Source organism: Penaeus chinensis, chromosome 17, assembly GCF_019202785.1.
Source record: "Penaeus chinensis breed Huanghai No. 1 chromosome 17, ASM1920278v2, whole genome shotgun sequence".
Lineage (NCBI taxonomy): Eukaryota > Metazoa > Arthropoda > Malacostraca > Decapoda > Penaeidae > Penaeus > Penaeus chinensis.
In genome coordinates, this window is record NC_061835.1 from 1,543,533 (window position 1) to 1,566,032 (window position 22,500).

At 40.2% G+C, this 22,500-nt stretch overlaps 2 protein-coding genes across 2 annotated transcripts in view; one reads left to right on the forward strand and one right to left on the reverse strand.

The window, feature by feature from the left end:
- Positions 1–770: 770 nt before the first annotated feature.
- On the forward strand, positions 771–6,623 carry LOC125034116 (flightin-like). The gene is made up of 4 exons (XM_047625755.1): positions 771–801; positions 3,415–3,558; positions 5,625–5,837; positions 6,011–6,623. Exons 1-4 carry the CDS (start codon positions 786–788, stop codon positions 6,166–6,168), a joined length of 531 nt encoding a protein of 176 aa, XP_047481711.1. The 5' UTR covers positions 771–785; the 3' UTR covers positions 6,169–6,623.
- A 13,022-nt stretch (positions 6,624–19,645) lies between these two features.
- Positions 19,646–22,500, reverse strand: part of LOC125033926 (coiled-coil domain-containing protein AGAP005037-like) — a 70,124-nt gene continuing 67,269 nt past the window's right edge. The window contains exon 5 of the mRNA XM_047625505.1: positions 19,646–21,492. Coding sequence (XP_047481461.1) covers positions 20,278–21,492 — 1,215 coding nt within the window. The 3' untranslated portion in view covers positions 19,646–20,277. The remainder of the gene's footprint in view (positions 21,493–22,500) is intronic.

Consider the following 22,500-nt stretch of genomic DNA (forward strand, 5'->3'; position numbering starts at 1 on the left):
AGAGTAAAATCGACGACCTGCGGAGAAAGCGAGACGCAAACCGGACTGAAATGCATTAGTGCAGTGCTGAATCTAACGAAGAGCAATGAAAGCCAGTGTGTAATCGGAGAAAGGTCCGGACAATCGTTGGAAAGATGATTTAGGACCCTCTCTCGGCCAGAAGACGAGGCATGGGTGACGGCGCCCCCCTGGACAGCCTGGAGCGACAGGGAACTGCCCTGCCGAACAACCCAGGGGCATTCTTTCAAGTGCTCATAAAATACCCAAGCAGGACTTTGCCTCCTGAGGCCATTCGGCATTTGCTGTCCTTAATTGTCGAGCGGTAAGAGTGAAGGTCTCGCCAGGTTGTGGCTGGCATGGAGCGTGGGCAGAAATAAACCTGCGCATGCGCTCTGTGCCCCGAAGGCCGGGATGGTGTCACATACAACCCCGGTACCTGCCAACACCATTTTTCAGAAACTTTCAATCTTTCTCTTTTTGTCTTTCAGACATCAATTGCGGTTTTCCTCGGCTGATTGCGCTCATGCACGCCAAACTATATTCTGCCGAATTGCTCCTCCAATAAACCCTAGAAAATAAGGCAGCGTTGCTTCGGAAACGAAGAAATCCCGACGGGTGAGCGAAGGGCAGCGGCGGACCGGGCGAGGGTGCCAGCCAGCTGCCGAGGGGCCGCCAAGGGCCGAAAGCGAGGAGATACCGTGCCACCTGTACTCAGCAGCAGGCAGTTGGGGCGCGGTAGCCCGTGGGTGTGGTGACTCTCGCTCTCCTTCTCTATAAACGACAAGATGGCCGGTGACGAAGGTAGGCATCCGCTCCTACAACCTCCTCCTCTCCAAGTCGCAATCTCCGCTGATCCCCGCGAACTCCGCCAGTGTGTCTCATTCCCATCTCAGTGGTTCACTTGTTTGCATTTTCGTTCCTCTTTCTTTTGCTTATTCTTTATTCGAAGCTGACGCTACGTGATCAAAAGACGCAGCCTCTCTAAGCTAGAACTAACCGCGACCGACTCCTCCTGCACCATCCCTCATCTTAGAGTCCTGTCAAGGGACGAGTCTCGTGTACCTGCGTTAGAGTCCCTTAGAGGTCCCCCGAGCGCCCCGGGGAAGCAAGAAGGACCTGCCAGGTGACGGGGTTCCTTCAGGCCCCGAGTGATCGATCCCTCAGTGTCCGAGATAGTCAATCAGTGTCTGTGTTCATTCCATGTGTGCCGTTAGCAGTGTTTTGTGCCATTCAGAACAAGCTTTCTTTTGAAATCTAAGATATTAGGAAAACATCTTAGCTATAAATCCCGAGTAATCAAGAGTGGAACACGTACTTTCAGTGAATATTCAACATGCTTCGTGTACAGTAATGCAGTTCATGCTTAAAAGGCTTTCCGTTTAATTTTCAGTCCGCTAATCTTCTTTAATTCGTTCAGCCTATTGTCTCTATCATCATTTCCCTTTGCATATCACGATAATACAATAACCAAAGGCGAGATTTCAGACAGAGATAACAGCCACTTCTTTTTCCGCAATGCATATCAATTCGAACCATCAACTGCATCACGGTTTCATTTCATCCCCACCTCATTTGCATATCCATAACAGCTATCTAATTGTTTTGTTCTGCCTAATTATTTTACTATTCTTATTTCAGCAGTTTTATCTGATTTCAATATTATTTTTGACATATGAAGTTTGTTTGCCCTATGTAATGTTTTCAGTGTATACTATGTGTATTGATCATACAGGTGACTTTGCTGGATATATAACGTTGTCATGAAGTCTATAAAGTTAATTGCCATTACAATGCTTCAGAACAATCCATGAAGTTATGAGAAGTGAACAACGGCATTATCAAATGTGTGGTTTCATCTATATGTGTACTGCTGTCTGTTTATATGACAGTAATATTCATTTCATAAAGATGTTAACTCGTTACTGAGACGATGATTAATGTGGATACTTCTTTGCTCATTTCCATTAGCGTATGATACAGATGCATTGAATAAAACAAGACGTATTGTAAGGAGAAAAACAAAGCATTACTGTGTATTGTATTCGCAGGAACAAGATAACAATAACATCAACCCCAACAAAAAAACAGCTTTGGAGGAAGTAGTTTGCCTTTTCCAAACATATAACTTAACCTTAGAGTAAATATGAGAAATAAATATTCTTCAATCTATGCAAATGGAAATGAATACCACGTTCTTAAGAATAGATCCACACGTTAAAGCTTGTACTACCAAGAAGGAGTAAAATAGTATGGCGTTGACCGAGTCATGTCACATGCTATTAATAGACCGAGTTGACCATGTGACCGAGGACTCAGCAGCCAGGCATTCTAGGCCCCGACCAAGTAGACTATTTAACACGAGTTCATATTAACTTACTAGTATAATGAAGTGTGTAAGTTTAAAGAAAAATAGCTTCAAATAGATATCAAATGCGGATGGTAGAATTCAATAAGATTTGGTGAGGGAAAACATGTAATGGTTATAGGGAGGTAGTACGATTCTAGAACAGTAAATGTCAGTCATAATGTTACTTTATTCTTCATTCTTTGGGGAAAATAAGGGAAATGAAGGGAATTCCTATTAAGGTTAGGTTTCTTTACTTGCCTCTCCTTCTCTATTAATAGACGGCAAGTTATCCTTACAAATATTCAAGCGATCGTTGACGAATTCTTTGAAATGCCTCCTCAAAACACAGCGCCAAGGCTATAATGAACTTCAGCCCGGCTCGATTGGCTTTAGAGAAAGGTAAGATAAAAATGATGCGAGTTGAAAGAACAGAAGGAGAAGAGAGATACAAGCGAGAGAGAAGGGAGAAGTATGAGGTGTGGGGGGGGGGGGGGGGAGAAGGGAGAGGGGCGAAGGAGCTAAAATAAGGACGGAGAATAATCGCGAGAGAGGGGGCCCGAAGAGGCGAATGGCAGGTTGACAACTGTTGCCATAAAAGTGCCTGCCTTGGTTAGGGTTACAGCGGGGGGGGGGGGGGGGGGTAGACGAAGGGGGAGGGGGATGTCGAGCTACCATTCCGCAACCATTTTAGACCTACGTGGTGATGCCTTGTTCATTTCTTTTTTCTTTTGTTTTTTACTTCCTTTTTTTTGAATTTGTAACTTTTTCTTCTTTGATTAGTTTTTAGTTTTCATTTCTTGATCAATTTCTTTTGAAACGTGGATGGAATATACTGAGTATTGTCACCTGTGCGATTAATTTGTAATTTACCCTTTTTTTTTTTTTTTTTGGTTTCTTTGTCCCTTTTACTAGACATTTATTTTACTTTAAAATTTGTGAATCATTCTGAAAAGGGTTTAAGTGTAACGGAAAGGAAATGGTGTCGTGAGGTAGGTGTTTGCAGGATCTTCGGGGCTGCCGAGTTCCCGCCCTTTTGACTTACTGTGTCTAAACTTTTTTCAATAAAGACAAGAAGAAGAAGAAGAAGTCCAAGAAGACCGACAAGGCCGAGAAGGTGGAGGAAGCCCCTCCACCTCCGGAGCCCGAGCCCCAGCCGGAGCCCGAGCCTGCTCCTTCTGCCGCCGAAGAGGAGACTTCAGCTTCCACGGAAGGTTGTCCGGCGGCCCCGTGCCTGGGACGCAGCGCCTTTGCCGCGCGCCCTTAGCTCTGGCCTTCTTTTGCTATTTAATTGTCCTAGCTGTATCCGACAGTAGATAGTTTGTTCAGAACATATCGACTGTGGTTTACACTAGCTGTAGTAGCCTGGCGGCCGGCGAGCTACAGCAGGCTCAGCTCTTTGCTCTTAGCGACTAGTCTTCAAAGCCAGCGTCTCTCTCAGCGGAAAAGACGCCGTCTAGCACATTGGGAATAGAACAACCGCCCCAAAGCAGGCTCCTCCCGGGGAACGTGGCCTGGACGCCGCTGTCTCCCGCAGCCTTGCCTTGGCGCAGGTTATTCTATTCCAGCATGCTTCGTAGCTCATTAATCTCCTTTTTCACCAGTCGCTAGAGGCTGTGACGTTATCAGTGAACACGCTAGACAAAAGCACACTTTGCTAGCTTCAAAACAACACATTTTTAGCACTTAGCGAACATGAGAAGCAAGGCCCCAAGCCCGCGGGACTTCCCAGGCACATCACGTGACCGAGGTTCTCCTGCCCAGGATGCTGCTCGCTTGTGCCTGAAAGAAACACATTTAGTTAATAGCTCAACTTAACATTAAACTCCACATGATTTTTTTCTGTCTGAATAAATGGCTGCGTGCAACCAGGAGGACGAAGCCAGCGTTAAAACTGTATTCCTCTCTCTGCCTCCTGTCAGAACACAATCTTCGCTCAGTTTCATTTCTTTTCCTTCTGATTCGTCTTTTCACTACCTGTATTCCCCTTTTTTGTTTCCTTCCAGCTATCTCAAGTCTTTGATATATGTTCTCACTTTTCTTTTTGTCCCCCTCCTCTCTCTCTCTCTCTCTCTCTCTCTCTCTCTCTCTCTCTCTCTCTCTCTCTCTCTCTCTCTCTCTCTCTCTCTCTCTCTCTCTTTCTCTCTCTCTCTTTCTCTCTCTCTCTTTCTCTCTCTCTCTCTCTCTCTCTCTCTCTCTCTCTCTCTCTCTCTCTCTCTCTCTCTCTCTCTCTCTCTCTCTCTCTCTCCCCTCTCTCTCTCTCTCTCTCTCTCTCTCTCTCTCTCTCTCTCTCTCTCTCTCTCTCTCTCTCTCTCTCTCTCTCTCTCTCTCTCTCTCTCTCTCTCTCTCTCTCTCTCTCTCTCTCTCTCTCTCTCTCTCTCGCTCTCTCTCTCTCTCTTTCTCTCTCTCTCTCTCTATGTATCTTACTTTCGCTATCTGTCTATTCTCTCTATATCTCTTCCCTTTTCTCTAAATGCACAATAAATCTCCAGGATAATTTACACACTTTCTTAGTTTCTTTGTAAATATTTTCGTAGCAGTAGTAATTTTAGATTTTAGTTGGATTTTTTTTCTTTGTCTATGCAATAGTGCATATCACTGTATTTTCTTTTTGTATTATTGATTTTTAGAAGCTAACATTACAGTGATAGATAAGTAGATTTTCTTTGCGATTTTGAGTTTGTTTCTCTCTTGATTTTGCTTTTATTACTTTTTTTTTTTGAGAAAAAAAATATTTGGTTTTATTTCCTTAAGTTCATTCTATTTAAAGCTATCCCAAAGTTTTATAAGATGCTTTAGAGCGATAATGAATCTAAGCTAATTAAGGTTCCATGCTTATACTAATTGTAATGATTTTACTTGTTTACAAAATTTATTTCATATATAAGATCACAGTACATATATTTGCCTATTTATTTTATGCATGAAATCTACTAGTTGTTTTGTTTTTTGTTTTACAATATCATTCGGTAAAGATTAAAGGTTAACGCTATAATAGAAAAAATACACAGGGTTAAAGTAATCTCAATGTTGTTAAAACCACAAACCATTGGCCTCCCCCGCCCACACACCCTCCCCCATGCCCCTGGCAGAGAGGCGGCGTCCCCTCGCCCGGCGGCCGCGCAGCCACACGACACGCACTCGCTGCTCGCTCACTCCGCCCGCTTGCGATGCTGGCGGCGGCTGGCAGCGCCCACACCCTCGCCCAGGAGTAGTGCCTTCGCCGGCGCCGCCACAGGGCCCTCCGCGCACCGAAGCTCATCCTCCTTCCCTCTTGCAGAAGCACCCCCGGCTGCTCCCGAGGGCGAGGCTCCCGCCGAGGCTCCCGCCGAGGCCCCCGCTGAAGGCGAGGCTCCTCCTCCCCCACCCAAGAAGAAGCCCAAGTTCTTCGTTCACTGGAACAGGCGTAAGGCCCGCTTCTACGACTACAACTGGGACTACGGAGATAACTACTACAGCTCGATGGTCAAGTACATGGACACCAGGAGTGGTGGTGAGTACCCGGTGGCCTCTACGGACCAGACATTCTGGCTCGACCACTTTTTACTCTTGTTCTCATGCAATCTTCCAATCACGTGGCCTTATGACAGATATCCCAAAGCACATAACACAGCCCACAGCCTCCTGATCCCTCGGAATTCACTCGGCCTTCTCCCTCTCCCGCAGACCGCCCCCGCCGCATGGCCTTCGCCGAGCGCGGCATCCGAAGCAACGTGCAGCGCAGGGCCATCCCCGACACACGCACCGCTTCTCTCCTCGACGATGTCCGGAAGTCCATTAAGAACTTCGAGATCTCCCAGAAGGCGTACATGAAGTCCTATTAATTTACTCATCTTTTGCTAATTCATCCAGTGTTCAAGGCTGCGTCAACAATCTGCGGCAACAAAAGCTACATCATCTTGCTTTGCCATTAACCTCCAACCACTCAACGGCAAAGGCATCGTCATCGCGCTATCTTCGTCGCCATCTTGGTCACATAACCGTTCAACGTCACCAGCCGGCCATGTTGCTCGGAAATGAGGAAAGGAGAAAACGGGAAAACCTTCCTGAGAACCTCTTGTCTTTCACGCCCAGAAGATCAGCCAAGAGACACCCAGCCATCTCGAGACTTTGTCACGTGGGATGCGACCATCTGATAACCATGTCTCAATTATGATTTTTTCTTTCTTTTTTTTTTGACTACATGTAAAAGCTATCTGTATTGGTTAGCTTGAGATGTCATATATTACTTCAAATCCCATGGCTTATTTTTATTGTTAATCATTAATTAGAAATAACATCTCGGTCTATTTTTTTCCATTTCTACTTCTATTCTTTACTTAGTCTGCTCTTCACCATTCGTCGCTGTCATGTTCCTTGCCCTCTGCTACTGTGTACTCCTTGTGTACGTACGCTTCTTCGTGCGTGCTGGTGCTGTACGTGTACGTACTCTGGTACTGGTGTGTGTGTACAGGCTCGCCCCCCAACTCAGCCCACGTACCCTGGCGGTGGCGACAAGTACGCTGTGCGGCCCCCAGCCCCGTCACGTAGTGTCGCTGCCCCGGTGCTCGTGGTGCCAGGTTTAGCTTAACACGTCATCACAAGCTGCCCTGCCCAGGTGGTGCGGGAGAATCTCGGCCAGGGCCTCCTTGCCTCCTGCCGGGGACTCCGGGCGACACTCAGTCCCCGGGGGTCCTGCAGGGGGCGGGGCGCCAGTGGCCGAGGCGTCTCTCCATGCCGCATTTTTCTTTTTTTATTATTATTCAGCATCTCATCATATCTGCATCTCGATCACGCCCGTGGATATGTTTGAGATAAAAGTAATGATAATGATAACTGAGGAGTCTACAGCTCTCTCTCTCAAAATACTCTCAAATACTTTATCTGTAGTTATCGAGAACTTTGATAAAAAAAGAATAAGACCATCTGTAAAAGAAGAGTCTTTTAGTTTCCTGCACGATCACGCCACTGAAAGACGCCCAGTCACTACTAGCTTCAGGAGCCAAAGCTATTTCCGAACTAGCTGGCGCGCCTTTAGCCTAGTTTCTGAACCGCGTGTGGACTGGGTCTCGGACAGGATGCTCAGGCCAGCATGACGAGGCTAAGGACAAATGCAGGAAAGAAATGCGTCAGCAGGGGAGCGCGCAAACTATGACATACTGACAGAGAAGAAAGAAAATGTGCATTCTTAGCTTCCCAAAGTATGCTGCACGAAACAAACCAAGGGTTATATATCTCATATCGGAGTCTTTGAAAAACAACGTGTTTTGAGCACATTTGAAATGCTATCACACACATACACACCACACCACACACACACACACACACACACACACACACACACACACACACACATATATATATATAAATATATATATTTATATATATGTATATATGTATATATATAAATATGTATATAAATTTATATAAATATGTATATTAATTTATATAAATATGTATATAAATTTAAATTTATATATAAATGTAAATACACACACACACACACACACACACACACACACACACACACACATATATATATATATGTATATATATATGTATATATATGTATATATATGTATATATATGTATATATATAATGAATATATATATATATATATATATATATATATATATATATATATATATATATATATATATATATATATATATGCATATTTGATATATTACACAAAAGTTAAAACACTATCATACAGCCTCAAGAATTTCATTAAGACCACGGAATACAGTGTAGTCAGTGTAATTACCAAAATGATCATATGTAAGATGCATAAAACACACAAACTTAACTTCTATGTGCATTCACTAATGCAGATAAAACAAAACAAAACAAAATGCGAAGTTAACAAACTCAAACAGATGCTATAATAAGGGTGAAAACATGATTGGGCTATTATGAACAAGCAAGATTTCTGAGAATTTCTTCAAACGATGAGATTTTTACAGGAAAAATGTACTCTCACACAAAAACATTACACATGACCTACTCAAGATTTACACCGACAATCTATTCCTTACCATGAAGATCAATCTACTATACAGAGATGAATATTAGACACAGACAAAATTAAAGCGAGCACCCCAAACCAAGAATATTTTCCATCCATGTCAGTCGAAAGTGTTCTTAGAATTACGCTCACTATGACTCATCAGACTGTGCTTCCTCTATCTTTAGACATCTTGTCGACACTGTTCAACCACAGACAAGTGACACACGTGCTTGATTATATGCAAATTGAATAGATAACTATTCCTGGCAGAGCGCGGCTGCTGTCAGAAGCCTACTAGGCCATGGAGCAAAGACAGACATTGGTACTGAAATATACTCTCATTAACTCTCTATTTAATGGCGCCGAAAAATGACGCACGCATATCATTTGGCACAAAATTCAGACAGCCCTACTCCGATTCTTTAAATGCTGAAAGATATAGAGCGCCTTTGACTGATCAGGTGTAGTATGAGTAAAATAACCTGGCAAAGTTGAGACGGATACCATCATCTTGCCAACAAGAACCGTTAATGATTTGTTTCACCCAGTCCTACAACCTAACCTTCTTTTATATAGATTTCTAAGGATCTCTATTTACCAGCAATCACTTCAAGATACTTGTATCAGTGGCGGAAATCTACTTCAGCTTATTTTACATGAGAGGTTGGCAGTAGCCCTGTATAAGGTTCGAACACTTTATTTCCCGAGAATATCAGTTCACACTCATTTGCCGTCACTGAGAATACAACGAGATTGTGTTGCATTCTCGACGCGAATTAGGATTTAGATTAAACTATCACCTGGTCCTTAGGATGTTCAATAACATGAGAAAAAGTACTCCGCCTTGAGGTGTGCCAAGTCCAAACACTTTCGAATAAGCGCTATTTATTCCACCGAAGAGAACAGTTTGATTCGGCAGATCCGTTAGAATCCAGGTTAAGAATTTACCTTGAATGTTTAAGCTAACCATTTGTTCAGACATAAAGGCTTTGCAGCATTAAGAGTAGAATGAGATCAAGAAATGCAGTCTGGATTCTTGGTTGCAATTTCAAACAATACTTTGCAACCAATGCTGACATCTACGTCCCGAGATAAATGCTGGACAGCCTATTCACAACATATTGAATATATATGAAAACAGGCAAGGCAGATGTTTCTTAAAAGAGTAAGTTTCAACAAGTGTTTTAAGATCGTGTTGCAAATGTCAGTGAATAAATTATGGCTCAAAATAATCGGCTACACGAGAGAGAGCATATAACGCTACATCGTACATGGCCGAGCATAGAACACATTACTTATGAAGACTCTTTAAGGACCATATATGTTCAAGATTAAAGAGCCATTTCATTCGTTCTTAGTGACTTGTTACGAAAAGTTTACAGCACATCTACATATTATCTCGATTACATATATATTTTCTCTCTTTTTCGTCTCTCCTGCAGCACAGACATTGACAGAAATTCAGAACATAGTGAGAGAGAAGCAGACAGGTTTATTTAAAAGCAGAAACTGAACTTCGGTGTTTTCTTAATTGTTTATCTGGCAGTGTTGCGTTAACACTCGAAATGGCTGTTTACATAAATAGATAATGACATATACTACTTTCATTTTAGTAGTAATTCCAGAAGATCCTTTACACAAATAACACTGTCTTTATGAATGTAGTATGCTTATGCAGTTAGTCGAAGCTTAATACAACATAAGCTATATTTTGTAGGTACGTTTGGTGTTTGGCTAAAGACGTCATTGCTGGTTGGCTGCTGAATGCACTGCCAGGCATAAGGCGAGTCAGGGCAAAATATCGAACACCTTATTCCACACAGTACGCTGAAGTATTAACAACACGAATGACCGCTCAAGACTTGCCCAAAGACTCAGTCTCTTTCTGTTTCTCTCACTTTCTATGTCTCTTTCTCTGTCTATCTGTCAGTTTGTCCCTCGTCCCCCCTCTCTCTTGCGCCCCTTCTCTCTCTCTCTCTCTCTCTCTCTCTCTCTTCTTCTCACTCTCACCCCCCCTCTCTCTCCCTCTCTGTCGTCCACCTCCCCCCCACTCTCGCTCTCTCTCTCTCTCTCTCTCTCTCTCTCTCTCTCTCTCTCTCTCTCTCTCTCTCTCTCTCTCTCTCTCTCTCTTTCTCTCTCTCGCTCTCGCTCCCCCCCTCTCCATCTATCTATTTATCTATCTATCTTTCGCTTTCCCTCACCATTCCCATCTCCCTCCCCACTCCCCATCTCTCTCACTCTCTCTCTTTTCTTTCACAGATCAACCCAGCCTTCTCTGTCTGCCTGTGTCTCTCATTTGGTTCCCAAGAGAATTAATACCATGTTAAATATGCTCCTGTGCATGGAAATAAAGATAGGACATTTATTTTATCCATATACAGATGAGCTCAAGTACATGAATCAGTGAGCACTTATTTTTTGAGCTGCCGTGGTGGGTTTCGTAAATTTGTATTGTTTTCATTCTCGCTATGAAGGAGAGAGCTTTTCCTGTGATGGTGCCATTTACACGCATCGTTCGATTACTGTAACGACTTTTCTTTTTTGTTTTCTTATCGGCTTTACATGAGCATGTTTTTGGGCTTAATTCATTTTACAAGATTTAATTTAAAATTCAAAATATACATTGCAATCAACGCCATATTACATGTTCAGACTTCAAACACAGACACGCTATTGACAATATTCAAAATCGAAGAAAGGAATCAGACACCGTAAGTTTTGTGAGGAAAAGTTTCTATCAGTGATTCTATAAAAAACGAAACAATTATCTGTGTTCACGGTTTGTTTCATTGAGCTCTGGATACAGAATGATCTAAATATATATTCAATGCATTTCCCTTGTAAAATACACATACGGCTAAGCTTTTCTGATGGAAAAATAAGCACAACAGTGGTATTACATTTGAATTTTAGCCTATAACATTGTTGTGAGTACTTTATCAGTTTAAGGAAAGGAACAATTGCACAGTCCTTTATCCACTCATCTGCCACGCCGGCATATAGCTTGGGCGTGGAAAAGCATTAATACATTTTGATATGCGGTTATATGATACTACATTCCAAATTTAGGATACAACATAAATATATCTTCTAAGACATCAGATGATATGAAGTAGTTACATAGTTCTCGGTACCTCATGCTAGGTGGCCTGAAAGGCTGTAACACATGGCACTCTGAGATATAATGTACAAGTGTTCGCTTATATTCTTCATTACACAATTTACACTTAGTTTGTTTGACGTTACAAACTGTACTGACCTGCCAATACAATCTATATCCAAGCCTGATTCTTGCAGTCACAACATCACACTGTCTTGTTCTTGTTTTATATAAACGATAGATAAATGAATCTTGCCTAAACCGGTCATAGTGCTTTATGCTACAGCTTTCAGGGCGTTGAGAATTAATCAACTCAGTCAAGTCCTCTCTGAAAGAAGCTTTAATGATGCATAAGATCCTAGAAAGAGGTATTCCAAGATCTATATCCACACTTTGTTTGTCACATGCTGACTTTGTTAGGCGATCAGCATGATCATGCCTAGGGATTCCAACATGCGATGGAATCCACACAAAACTTATATTATGACCTCGTTCTTTTGCACGATACACGTTTATCCTGATGTCATTTGCAATATATCCCGCACCTTTGTCAAGAGTGTTCAGAGCCTGGAGAGCACTCTGTGAATCGCAGAAAATGACCCCTGAGCCTTGATGCAATAGAAATTCGGTGGCCATGAGTATTCCTGCCAACTCTGTTTGCATGGTGCTAGCCCAGTCATGAACCCTCCTACAATCCTGGTGCTGCAAAATATTGTTTTTATATACAATAAAAGCGCATCCTGCTCTGCTCCCAGACTGCAAGGATCCGTCAGTGTAGCATTCGTATGCATTGGAAAGAGTTTCTAGATGATCATTTATAATTGCAAGTGCATACTGCTATAGTATAGCAGGGGAGACACTGTCTTTTTTGGGGGGCAGTCGTATAATATACACTTAGGTCCGAAATTTTCCACGGTGGTACAAAACGTCCATGTAGGGTCTTAGTTAGGGATATGTTCAGCTGAGCTAAGTGTTTACACGATACTTGTACCCATGGATTTGAGTATGAATCGGTGTTGTCATTCAAAGTTAGCTCTTCTATTCTGTGTTTTAGTTGTCTTTGGAAGTCTGTACAATGGAGGGGTTCTCTAATTGATTTGACACTAAATGTGGTATTTATGTATACTATTCTTTCATAAACAGAAGGCAAATTAAGTTCTGTTCTCATATTCACAATCCTTGCTGTTCTAGGGGCACCAAGAATGATCCTCATGGCTTCATTTTGTACACTTTCTAGACTAGTCAACTCTGATTCCTTGAACAATATTAGGTGCAATGCATGGTAATCTATGACCGACCTTATGTATGAAAGTAAAAGAGTGTTGCAATATTGACATTAATACCATGGTCTTTGCCGACAAGTGTCTTAAGTGGCTTCAGCCGCTCCCACAGCCTTTTCTTCAGGTTTCTAATGAACTCTGAATCATTAACAATCACCCTAAGGTATTTGTATTGATGGCAGAGATCTAGCTCAACGTCATTTATATGAAACCTTGGCACAGGGATTGTCTTTGGGTTAAGTGCCTTGTTTTTTTTTTCATTTGAGATTATCAAGCCACACTCAGTAGCCCTTGCAGAAAGTATATCTAGAATCTCTTGCATTCTCTCCTCGGATGAGGATTTAATACAAATGTCATTGGCATAGCAAATAATTGAGTCATTGCCTGCAAGTGGTATATCGCCCAGTAATCTATGCATTAGGATATTAAATTGCATGGGACTAAGTACGCCTCCCTGAGGAGTGCCGAGTTCAAATACTTTTTTTTGTATGAGTACTCTTAATGCCCCTCAAGAGAACCTGAGCCGATCGATTCGATAGTTACATTTGAATCCATGTTAACAGATTTCCCTGAATATCAAAGCTAGCTAGTTGTTCAAGGATGATTTCCCTGTTTACAATATCAAAAGCAGATTTAAAATCAAGAAATACGGTTTGCATGCCTGGGTTTGAGTTTGTTAAGTACTCTGCAAAACAGTGCTGACTGCTACGCCCTGGGAGAAATCCATACAGTCTGGGGGATAACTTAGCATTTATGCGATACATGAGCTTGTTCAGAATTATTCTCCCAATTACTTTGCACAGACAGGAGGTCAAGGAAATGGGTCTGTATTTATCAGTATTGGGTTTGGGTATAGGAATGATTAAGCTTTTCGTCCAGGAGCTTGGGAGGATTCCTTGTGATAGGCTGAGTCTATACAGGTGTAAAAGTAGGTTGCCTGGTACCTGAGCAATGTGGCGAAGGACGCTGTTAGTAATGACGTCCTCGCCAGGGGCAGTTGCCTTACCTTCCAGAAAGGCGTTGTTCAGTTCCTACTAGGTTATTTCGACAAAATCGGAGGGATCAATAGGAGCACATGCTATTGCTATATTGAAAATTCTATCTATTTTCGACTTGTTGAGCTGATTTTTTATCCCTTGTGGAAGTGAGTGTACCTGAGAATTTCCAGCCCACTGCTCTAGCAGCATATTAGCCTGTTCCTGTGGACTGTGGAGCTGCAGTGTTGTGAGAGCTTTACCTGTCAGCCTATTAATTTTTCTCCAAACGTCAGCTACAGAAGTTTGTATATTGATACTTTGCAGGAATTGTTCCCAGTGTTTACTACGAATCTGAGTTTCTAATTCTCTGAATTCCTTGTTGGCGTTCAGAAACTGCATAAGATTATCTGTCGTCTTATTATCTTTATAACAATTAGCAAGCTCCTGAACCCGTTTGTTCCCTTGCCAGAATTGGGTCATTGATCCACCTCGGTGCATGGGACCGAGGTGGTGAACAGACCCATGTGTCATAGCAGTCAGTGACAACTTTGATTAGATCCTGAGAAAATGTATCAACAGTTGTTACTTCATAGGTGTTATACCAGTCATAGACCCGTGCCTTGAAGTGATGCTCCAGGCCCGGTGGGATGATTATTCGGAGCCTAGGTGATCTAGGGGCTGAGTCGCTGTCTATAGTATAATCTGTTCGTATTGCAAAGTGGTCACTAACTAACTCTCGCACCAGTGAAGTACAGACATTACCATGAACTAATTTTTTGCCAAATACATTGTCTAACCTGCCACCTCCCAAATGAGTCTCTGCTTCTGTGTCATATACTGTCAGTGATCTACTATTGATAAAATGTTTGAATTCTTCCCAATTACTATTACGTTGGTTGTCTGCAAAGTGTGGATGCCTTGCATTGATTTGGTTGTGAAAATTGGGGAGAGAACTAGCCAGAAATTTTGGGATTGTGGTAACTGAAATGCGGAGTCCCAAACCCGTAGATTTATCCAGGCATGTCAAAGGAGCGAATAAATACGTTACCCATGAATAGTATTATCCTCTATTATCAAGATATATATCTGCTGCACCAAGTAAGCAAGACACGTAAAATGCTTTGGTATTGGCTGGTTTTATTTACTTTTCAACAAATCTTAAGGACTAATTCTGTTGACTTTGCTAATTAATACTATTGTTCTTTCCTTTTTCAATTGTTTGCTCACATCAACTTCACATTCAGCGCTTTCTTCACCACTACAATATGATCCTATTTTCTGCGTAAATCAATAAGTATACGAAGGGAAAGATAAGAATTTGTGAAACTACTTATTAGAAATATTAGTGAAGCTTCTCACAGAAATGATTACGTGCATCACAAACGGTTACTCATCAATTAAAAGGGTTCCATTTTATATAAAAAGCACCACTTTTTGTAATTTACGTTTAACAGTACTTGCACATTATAATATCACTGTCTGTCTTCAAGCGCAGTTTTAAGCATATTTTTGTTTATCTTTATACCCTATTTTCCCTATGTCCATTGTAACTTCTTAATGTTTTTTTATTAGGTATGCTAAGCAGCCCATTGATGATTTTTCTCTTAAAATCTTCTTTTGATTATCTCTTTGTTTGTGTGTGACTTTTACCCTGTCTGTTTTTCTGTCCATCTCTCTCTCTCTTTCTCTCTCTCTCTCTGTGTTTGCGCGCGCGCGCGCGCGCGCGTGTGTGTGTGTGTGTGTGTGTGTGTGTGTGTGTGTGTGTGTGTGTGTGTGTGTGTGTGTGTGTGTGTGTGTGCGTGCGCGAGTGTGTGTGTGTGTGTGTGTGTGTGTGTGTGTGTGTGTGTGTGTGTGTGTGTGTGTATGTGTAACACAAGAGTAATGCAGGCAATGCTCATTCGAACATGAACAATATTATCATATATTACAGTCATCATTTCCGGAAAATACACACACATCAATACTTCGAGTCATTACGCCTTTAGGTAAATGAAGAATAACCATCATTGCAGTTTTATTTGTGGCAAACATATCTTTTATCATTGAAATAAGAGTTAACAGGACATATATTACATATACCATCTCTTAATGCATTCTTTAGCTAGCTCTTGAAAATTTTAATATGTTTCACTGAACGCAAGAAACTATATCAGATTCTAAATCAACAAGTGAAACAGATTTAGCATAGAATTTAAAAACACGGTGCTATTGAAAAGAAGGATCTCGAGAAAAATAAAAGACGTAGTTGGAAATTAACATTTTGCAAGAGCTGGCAAGTATGGTTTGTTTACAATGTTCAACACCAGAATAGCACATTGATTTATAAAGCAGCCAAAATGACGATGACTCCTTATAAAATTACATTATATATTACAGATATTCAAGATAAGTTACAAAGAACTGACAAATGCTAACCATGCATTATTTGACAATTTTGCAAAGGCTTTTTTTTTTCGTATCAACTATTTAATAAGGCGAAAAAACATGAACAATTACAAGCATTGGTGGCAAGCAAGACTGGATCCCATTTAGAGGCATTCTGATTCCAAGCTTTAAAAATTAATCCTGATAATTTATTTTGCGAAAATAACGTTCAAGATTAAACTTAAAACGAAAATAATCAAACTGCTTAATCATAAAGCAGTATTACCATATACAGCATAAGGTGTTGAGAGCCTGCCATTTTATCTTAACCAATCTGTATATCTATATCTATCTATCATTTATCTGTCTATCTGTGTCTTTTGTTTTTCATCAATTACGAGGTGGTCACAAAGGAGAATATATTAATATCAATTAGTTTGTGTGTGTGTGTGTGTGTGTGTGTGTGTGTGTGTGTGTGTGTATGTGTATGTGTGTGTGTGTGTGTGTGTGTGTGTGTGTGTGTGTGTGTGTGTGTGTGTGTGTGTGTGTGTGTGTGTGTGTGTGTGTGTGTGTGTGTGTGTAACACAAGAGTGATACAGGCAATGCTCTTCTTTGCATTGCAATGAAATTTAGTTCACCTGATGATAGATTCACATAGATACATTTAATTGAAAGAACACTTTCAGCAGCCACATATTCTAAATTTGTCACAAAGATTTTACAAACATAACTCAGCATTTGGTCATCTTAAATGTGAAAAACCTTTTAAAATACGTGACGATATTTACCGAAACTAACGCCATTTTTTTTTTTTTTATTATCATCAAATCTTGACATATATAACCTTCACGAGTTACGAGATGACATTGGGAATGGGAAAAACCTCTGAATTAAGTCCAGTGCGAAATTCCAGGCCACGCGTTTTGGATATCGACCCAAAAATCAAACCAAAATCAACAGCAACAATAAAGTATCTTTATCTTAAAATTTTCATATGTTACAGTATTACCCAAAAATGTATTAGATAATTTGAAGACAGATGAAAGAAATACCAAATGTAGCATTGCTCCACGAAATTTAAAATTCGCTAATAAGAGAAAAAACTCAATGGATCAGGATATGAGTTTCAGCCTATAAAGCAAAGATAATGATAATAATGATGATGATGATAATAACAACAATAATAATAATGATAATAATAATAATGATAATAATAATAATAATAATAATAATAATAATAATGATAATAATAAAAAAATTATAACAATAACTAACAATAATAACAATAAGAAGAGTAATAATAATATATATGATCATAATAATGATAATAATAATAATGATAATAATAATGATAATAATAATAATAATAATAATAATAATAATAATAATAATGATGATGATGACAATGATGATAATAATAATAATAATAATAATGAAAAATGAATAAATAATAATAATAATGGTGAAAAATAAATAATAACAATAACAATAATCATCATAATTAAAGTGTTATGACAATAATGCTTATTTATATGCTTATATACATGTCCATATATATGAATATGTACATTTATATACATTTATATATACAGTATCTGCTTACTGTATATAAATGAAGATATATATCTGTATAAATGTGGATGGCTGTACTTTCTACCTCATAAATTATCAGTTTATTTCTCTCTGCAAAAACTTATCAGATCATTATTCACTGGCACATAAAATAAAGTCAATGGAAGGTATGTAATTTAAGTTTTAAACTATTCTGAATAAAATTCCTATCAATGTATTTAGAACTTTGTTTTCTCCCCACTACAAAACTGAAATATCTTTTTTTGTGATGAGTATTAAATTCTGGTTAGTGATAAACATATGATCATATTGATTCTATTAACTGTTCTTGGATACAATATTAAAAATTATAACATGGTAATGATGATCACATAGGAACATTCATAATAATAATAATAATAATAATAATAATAACAATAATAATAATAATAATAATAATAATAATAAGGATAATAATATCAATAATAATAATAAAAATCAATAATAATCATAATCATAATCATAATCATAGTCATAGTCATAATCATAACAATAATAATGATAATAATAATAATAATAATGATAATAATAATAATAATAATAATAATAATAATAACAGCAAGAACACTAATAATAATAATAATAATAATAATAATAATAATAATAATAGTAATAATAATAATAATTATGATCATAATAACAATATCAATGATGATAATAGTAATAATAACTTGAATGATCAGAATATGACACAACATGGAAGATACAGTAAACAAAAGCCTACAAAAACAACCCAAGTACTTTATAGTATGCTAAACTTATCTACCATCCATAGGGCATTAATACCAACTCAAAATGCTTACTTATCCATTACCTTTATAGAAATAACACAAACTCATTGGGTAAATGTATCCATTTTTTTGTATGGTATCAACACCAACTCAAAATGCTAATTCATTCACTATCCATATGGTATGAACACCAATTCAACACCTTAATTTATCCATTATCCTTAACACCAAATCAGAATATTAGAAAAAAAAACGGGAGGAGGGGGAGAGGCATGAAACTCACATCCTTGATCCACAGTGCAGATGCCGTACAGTGAATGAAAATGATACAGTCAGTTCTCATCAATCCTGATACCGGACTGTTCTTAACACTAATTTATTTCCCTCACTGAAGTACGGTATGTGTGTGTCGTCTCTCACTTCTAAAATGGGATTTGTGAGGATATCCGAATTCAAGAGAGGTGACTGGGGTGACAGGGACCACGAGTTGGCCACATTCTAAACCTTTTCTAACTGAGCAGAGTCCTAGTCGAGAATTTTGACACGCATTAGAAGAATTTCCGTGCGAGGTTTAGATTTCTGGTAGTGAAAGTCTGTGTAACCAAAGTCTAAGCACTGTAATCAGTAACATATATTGGGTATCTTTTTCTCTTTTTTGTGTGTGCCAATAGTGACTGATTTATACAGAAGATATACACATATTCCTGAAATATCTAACAAATCATCAAAAACAGCTTCTATATGAAACTTTGCCCAGTTTGATATACCTTTAAAATATGGCCAGTAGTGTTAATAACAATAATTTAAGTTGTGACAATGGTATTGTGCGCAACATCGTCACAAAAAAAGACAAATAAATAAAATTACACAATTGACAGTATCAGATACATAAACATGTGCAGTTTTATAACCTATTTACATGAAACTTTCTTGTCATAATTCATGAGAGTAAAGAAATTAATTGCAAGTCTATTAATCCCAAAGCCAAGCTATAAAATAGATATCAAGTGAAATACTTTTAAAGAGAAAATCAACCATGAATCAAGATTATTTAGTAAAAATATGACACTTAAACATATATTGTGGTTAGACTAATATAACATAGTTTATTCAGGACCCTGATATGCTTCGCTCATGTGGGTGCCATACTGCGTGGATACACCAACCTAACAATACCCACATTTGTTAAATCAGCACTGTAATTATGAAACTACACTTGATGAAGTTTTTATTACTATGATGATTATGGTCTCTAAATATTGATTTTACCACACACACACACACACACACACACACTCCAAATGTTAATGAGTATGTAATACAAATCAGTTGTTTCATTAAATATACAGACATACAAAGCTGGCTTAAGATCATAGACTTGCACACCTTTTTTTAAACAATTTTAGCGTTGCTTGTATCCTTTTGCCAGGACTATAACTACATGTTATATTCAGACAGAAATATCTGTTCCTCACTCATTATAGTACACCAAGTATAACATATAATTATATTCCTCTGTTGGCTTTCTTTAGCATCCTGTTTTTGAGCAACATTTTTGTGTCCACCTTTTTTGGAACTTTATGTATGTCATCAGATAAGAAATCATCCTTAAAATCTTCTTGTTGATCAAGGAGTTTGGTAGGCAAAAAGTCTTTTGATTTTAATGACATAGATAAACCTTGAAATAACCATGACAAAAATTGTTTTGTCAAATGACGCAAAATGAGTCCTAAATAAAGCGTATATTGCATGGTAAGTTTCCCTTAGTCTCTCTGTTGGCAGTTTCTTGTATGTATAAACTTTACATATTTACATATCCTATTCTCATGAATAAGGAGAGTCTTCCTCTATACTCGGTGTATTAACAGAACCCAGGGCCTTCAGAGAATATCTGTTTCAACCAGGCCACCACTAGTGCGTTTTGTTGTCAGGTGCGTGTCCCCTCCCACAGTAGATAAGGAGGAGGTCTTGGGGTTGGGGAGGGTGTTGGTATGAGAGGCCTGGGACTGGGATGGGGATGGGGACGAAGCAAGGTTCGAGAGCGACCCGTGTGACACTGGTGCCAAGGAGAGGCCTAGGCGTGCTGACAGATTACTCTCACTACCTGTTTTCTTTAAGTCCACATTAGCCGGAGCGAGACGACCTCCTGAACGCTGGAGTGCCTGAAGGCGTTGATATTGCTCTTGCAACTGCTTCTGACGCCTGAGTAGCTCCATATGCCTTGCTTCTAAATTTTCCTGCCTCTGTTTTGGAGGTGGTGTTGGTGGCACATTGCTTGTATTTTGCTGGCGATGCCCAGCTCCTTCCTGAGAGTTGACACTCTCGGTACTGCTGCTGTTGGAGGATAGCTGCCCAGCCTTTGCGCTACTCGTCGAACTGTTGGTGGAGGCTGACGAGGCTGTTGAGTCTTCGCTAAACGAACCTCGTCCAAGGGGTGGCCGTTGCCGCAGCACCGGACCATACAATTCACGACCCTCAGAGTTCCGTAACACACCGCCCACCACTGTCGCCACAATCCCACCTGGGGGAACCGAGGCTGACCTCGGGGCTGGACTCATGGGCGAGGAAGGGGACAGCATGGGGGATTTAGATGAGGTCCGGGGGGGAGGTGGGGGAGGCAAACGGTGTGGCTCTCCACTAATGCTGCCCCTTGGAGACGATCGGCCAGATCCTGCTGAAGCATTGGAGGCCACACTAAGGCGGTGTTCATCACGCGGGGGTGGCAGGGGCGCCTGGCTGCTGCTGCCTGCTGCCCTGGGGAGTGTGCTGGACACCCCAGGAAATACTGAGGCTGGGGTCTTGACTGGGGACGACTGGGAGTCAGAACTGGGGAAGGACGGCAGCCGCCTGACGCCCGTATTAGTAGTGCTAAGGGCGGAAGTGACAGTGAGGCTGGTCGGGGCAGCAGTGGCCAGAGGTGTGGCGGGTGTTACATCGATGCTACTCTTGCGGCTCCCTGCCTCAGATGGGGGCCTTGCGAAGGTTTGCAATTCGTCTAACAGAGCGTCGAGTGCGTTCTCTGCACGAAGGCGCGGTTGTCCATCTGCACCGACACCGGCGGGTGCCACGTAAGGGCCCGCGACAACACCGGGCTGCTGCAGGAAGAAGACCGAGGTTAGGGTTGGTCAGCATCACGGGGAGTCAAGAACCGGCACAACATTACCCAAGGAAGGGCAGACACTTACCCTCAGACTCTCAAACTAACCTGTTTATCTTGTTAAAAGTTGTTAATATGATTAATAGTATTACTGTTCAGTAAGCTAGATCTATAAAAGTCTGCAATAAAATCATAATACAGTGCACTAAGCCGGCATTGACTCGCCCAACGAAAATAATGTATATATATTATCAAATCTTATATCACAACACATAAAATAGGCATGCGACACCCTCATGCTGTGTCACCAATGCACCTCAACTGCTGCTGCTGCTGCGCCTGCTGCTGGCTACGGGTACAGCGAATCAGCAATGCACATTCATTCTAAACAACAGAATCAAAACAGAAAACAATGTGTGTAATGTTGTGCAAATCAACTACAAAAGTAAATATTTGAACATGCAACACATGAACGACTGCTTGACCAACCCACTAAAGTAGGCTTACAGTGTATTACGGAAACGAAGGAGGTTACTATACATATTATATATATACATATAAAATCTGTAGGATAATTCCACTTCGTGAGGACAAACTAAACATTGCTGAACAGTTCATGTGTCCCATTTATAAACGTTTACTTTATCTGTCCCATTCGAAATTGTTTGCAAAAATGGTACATCACATCAGATCTCGCATACCCAGTCTCGTATCGACTGCTCCCTTTCTCTTTAAACAGTTCCCCAACAATTTAGAAGGGGACAAGGGTTGCCTGTGGCGTGTTCTCTGTCCTCATGAACACTCGCCACGGTTAGCGTTCCTACCACCAGTTTCTTTGATTGAGGCTTTATACCAGGAATACCATCTGGATAGTTTGAATGTTAATCAGGATTTGCTTTGATATGACAAGCTTTTGATGGCCAAACAGTCCCTTTGTGATGAAAAGAAATATTAAAACAAAGGATGTGCTACGACTTCCATATTTATCTTCATTATATAGATATTT

Bases quoted from the DNA above. Each gene is read 5' to 3' on its own strand.
- LOC125034116 (XM_047625755.1), top strand. The intron at 3,559-5,624 runs GTTGTCCGGCGG...TCCCTCTTGCAG, and splicing joins GACTTCAGCTTCCACGGAAG to AAGCACCCCCGGCTGCTCCC. The intron at 5,838-6,010 runs GTGAGTACCCGG...CCTCTCCCGCAG, and splicing joins CATGGACACCAGGAGTGGTG to ACCGCCCCCGCCGCATGGCC.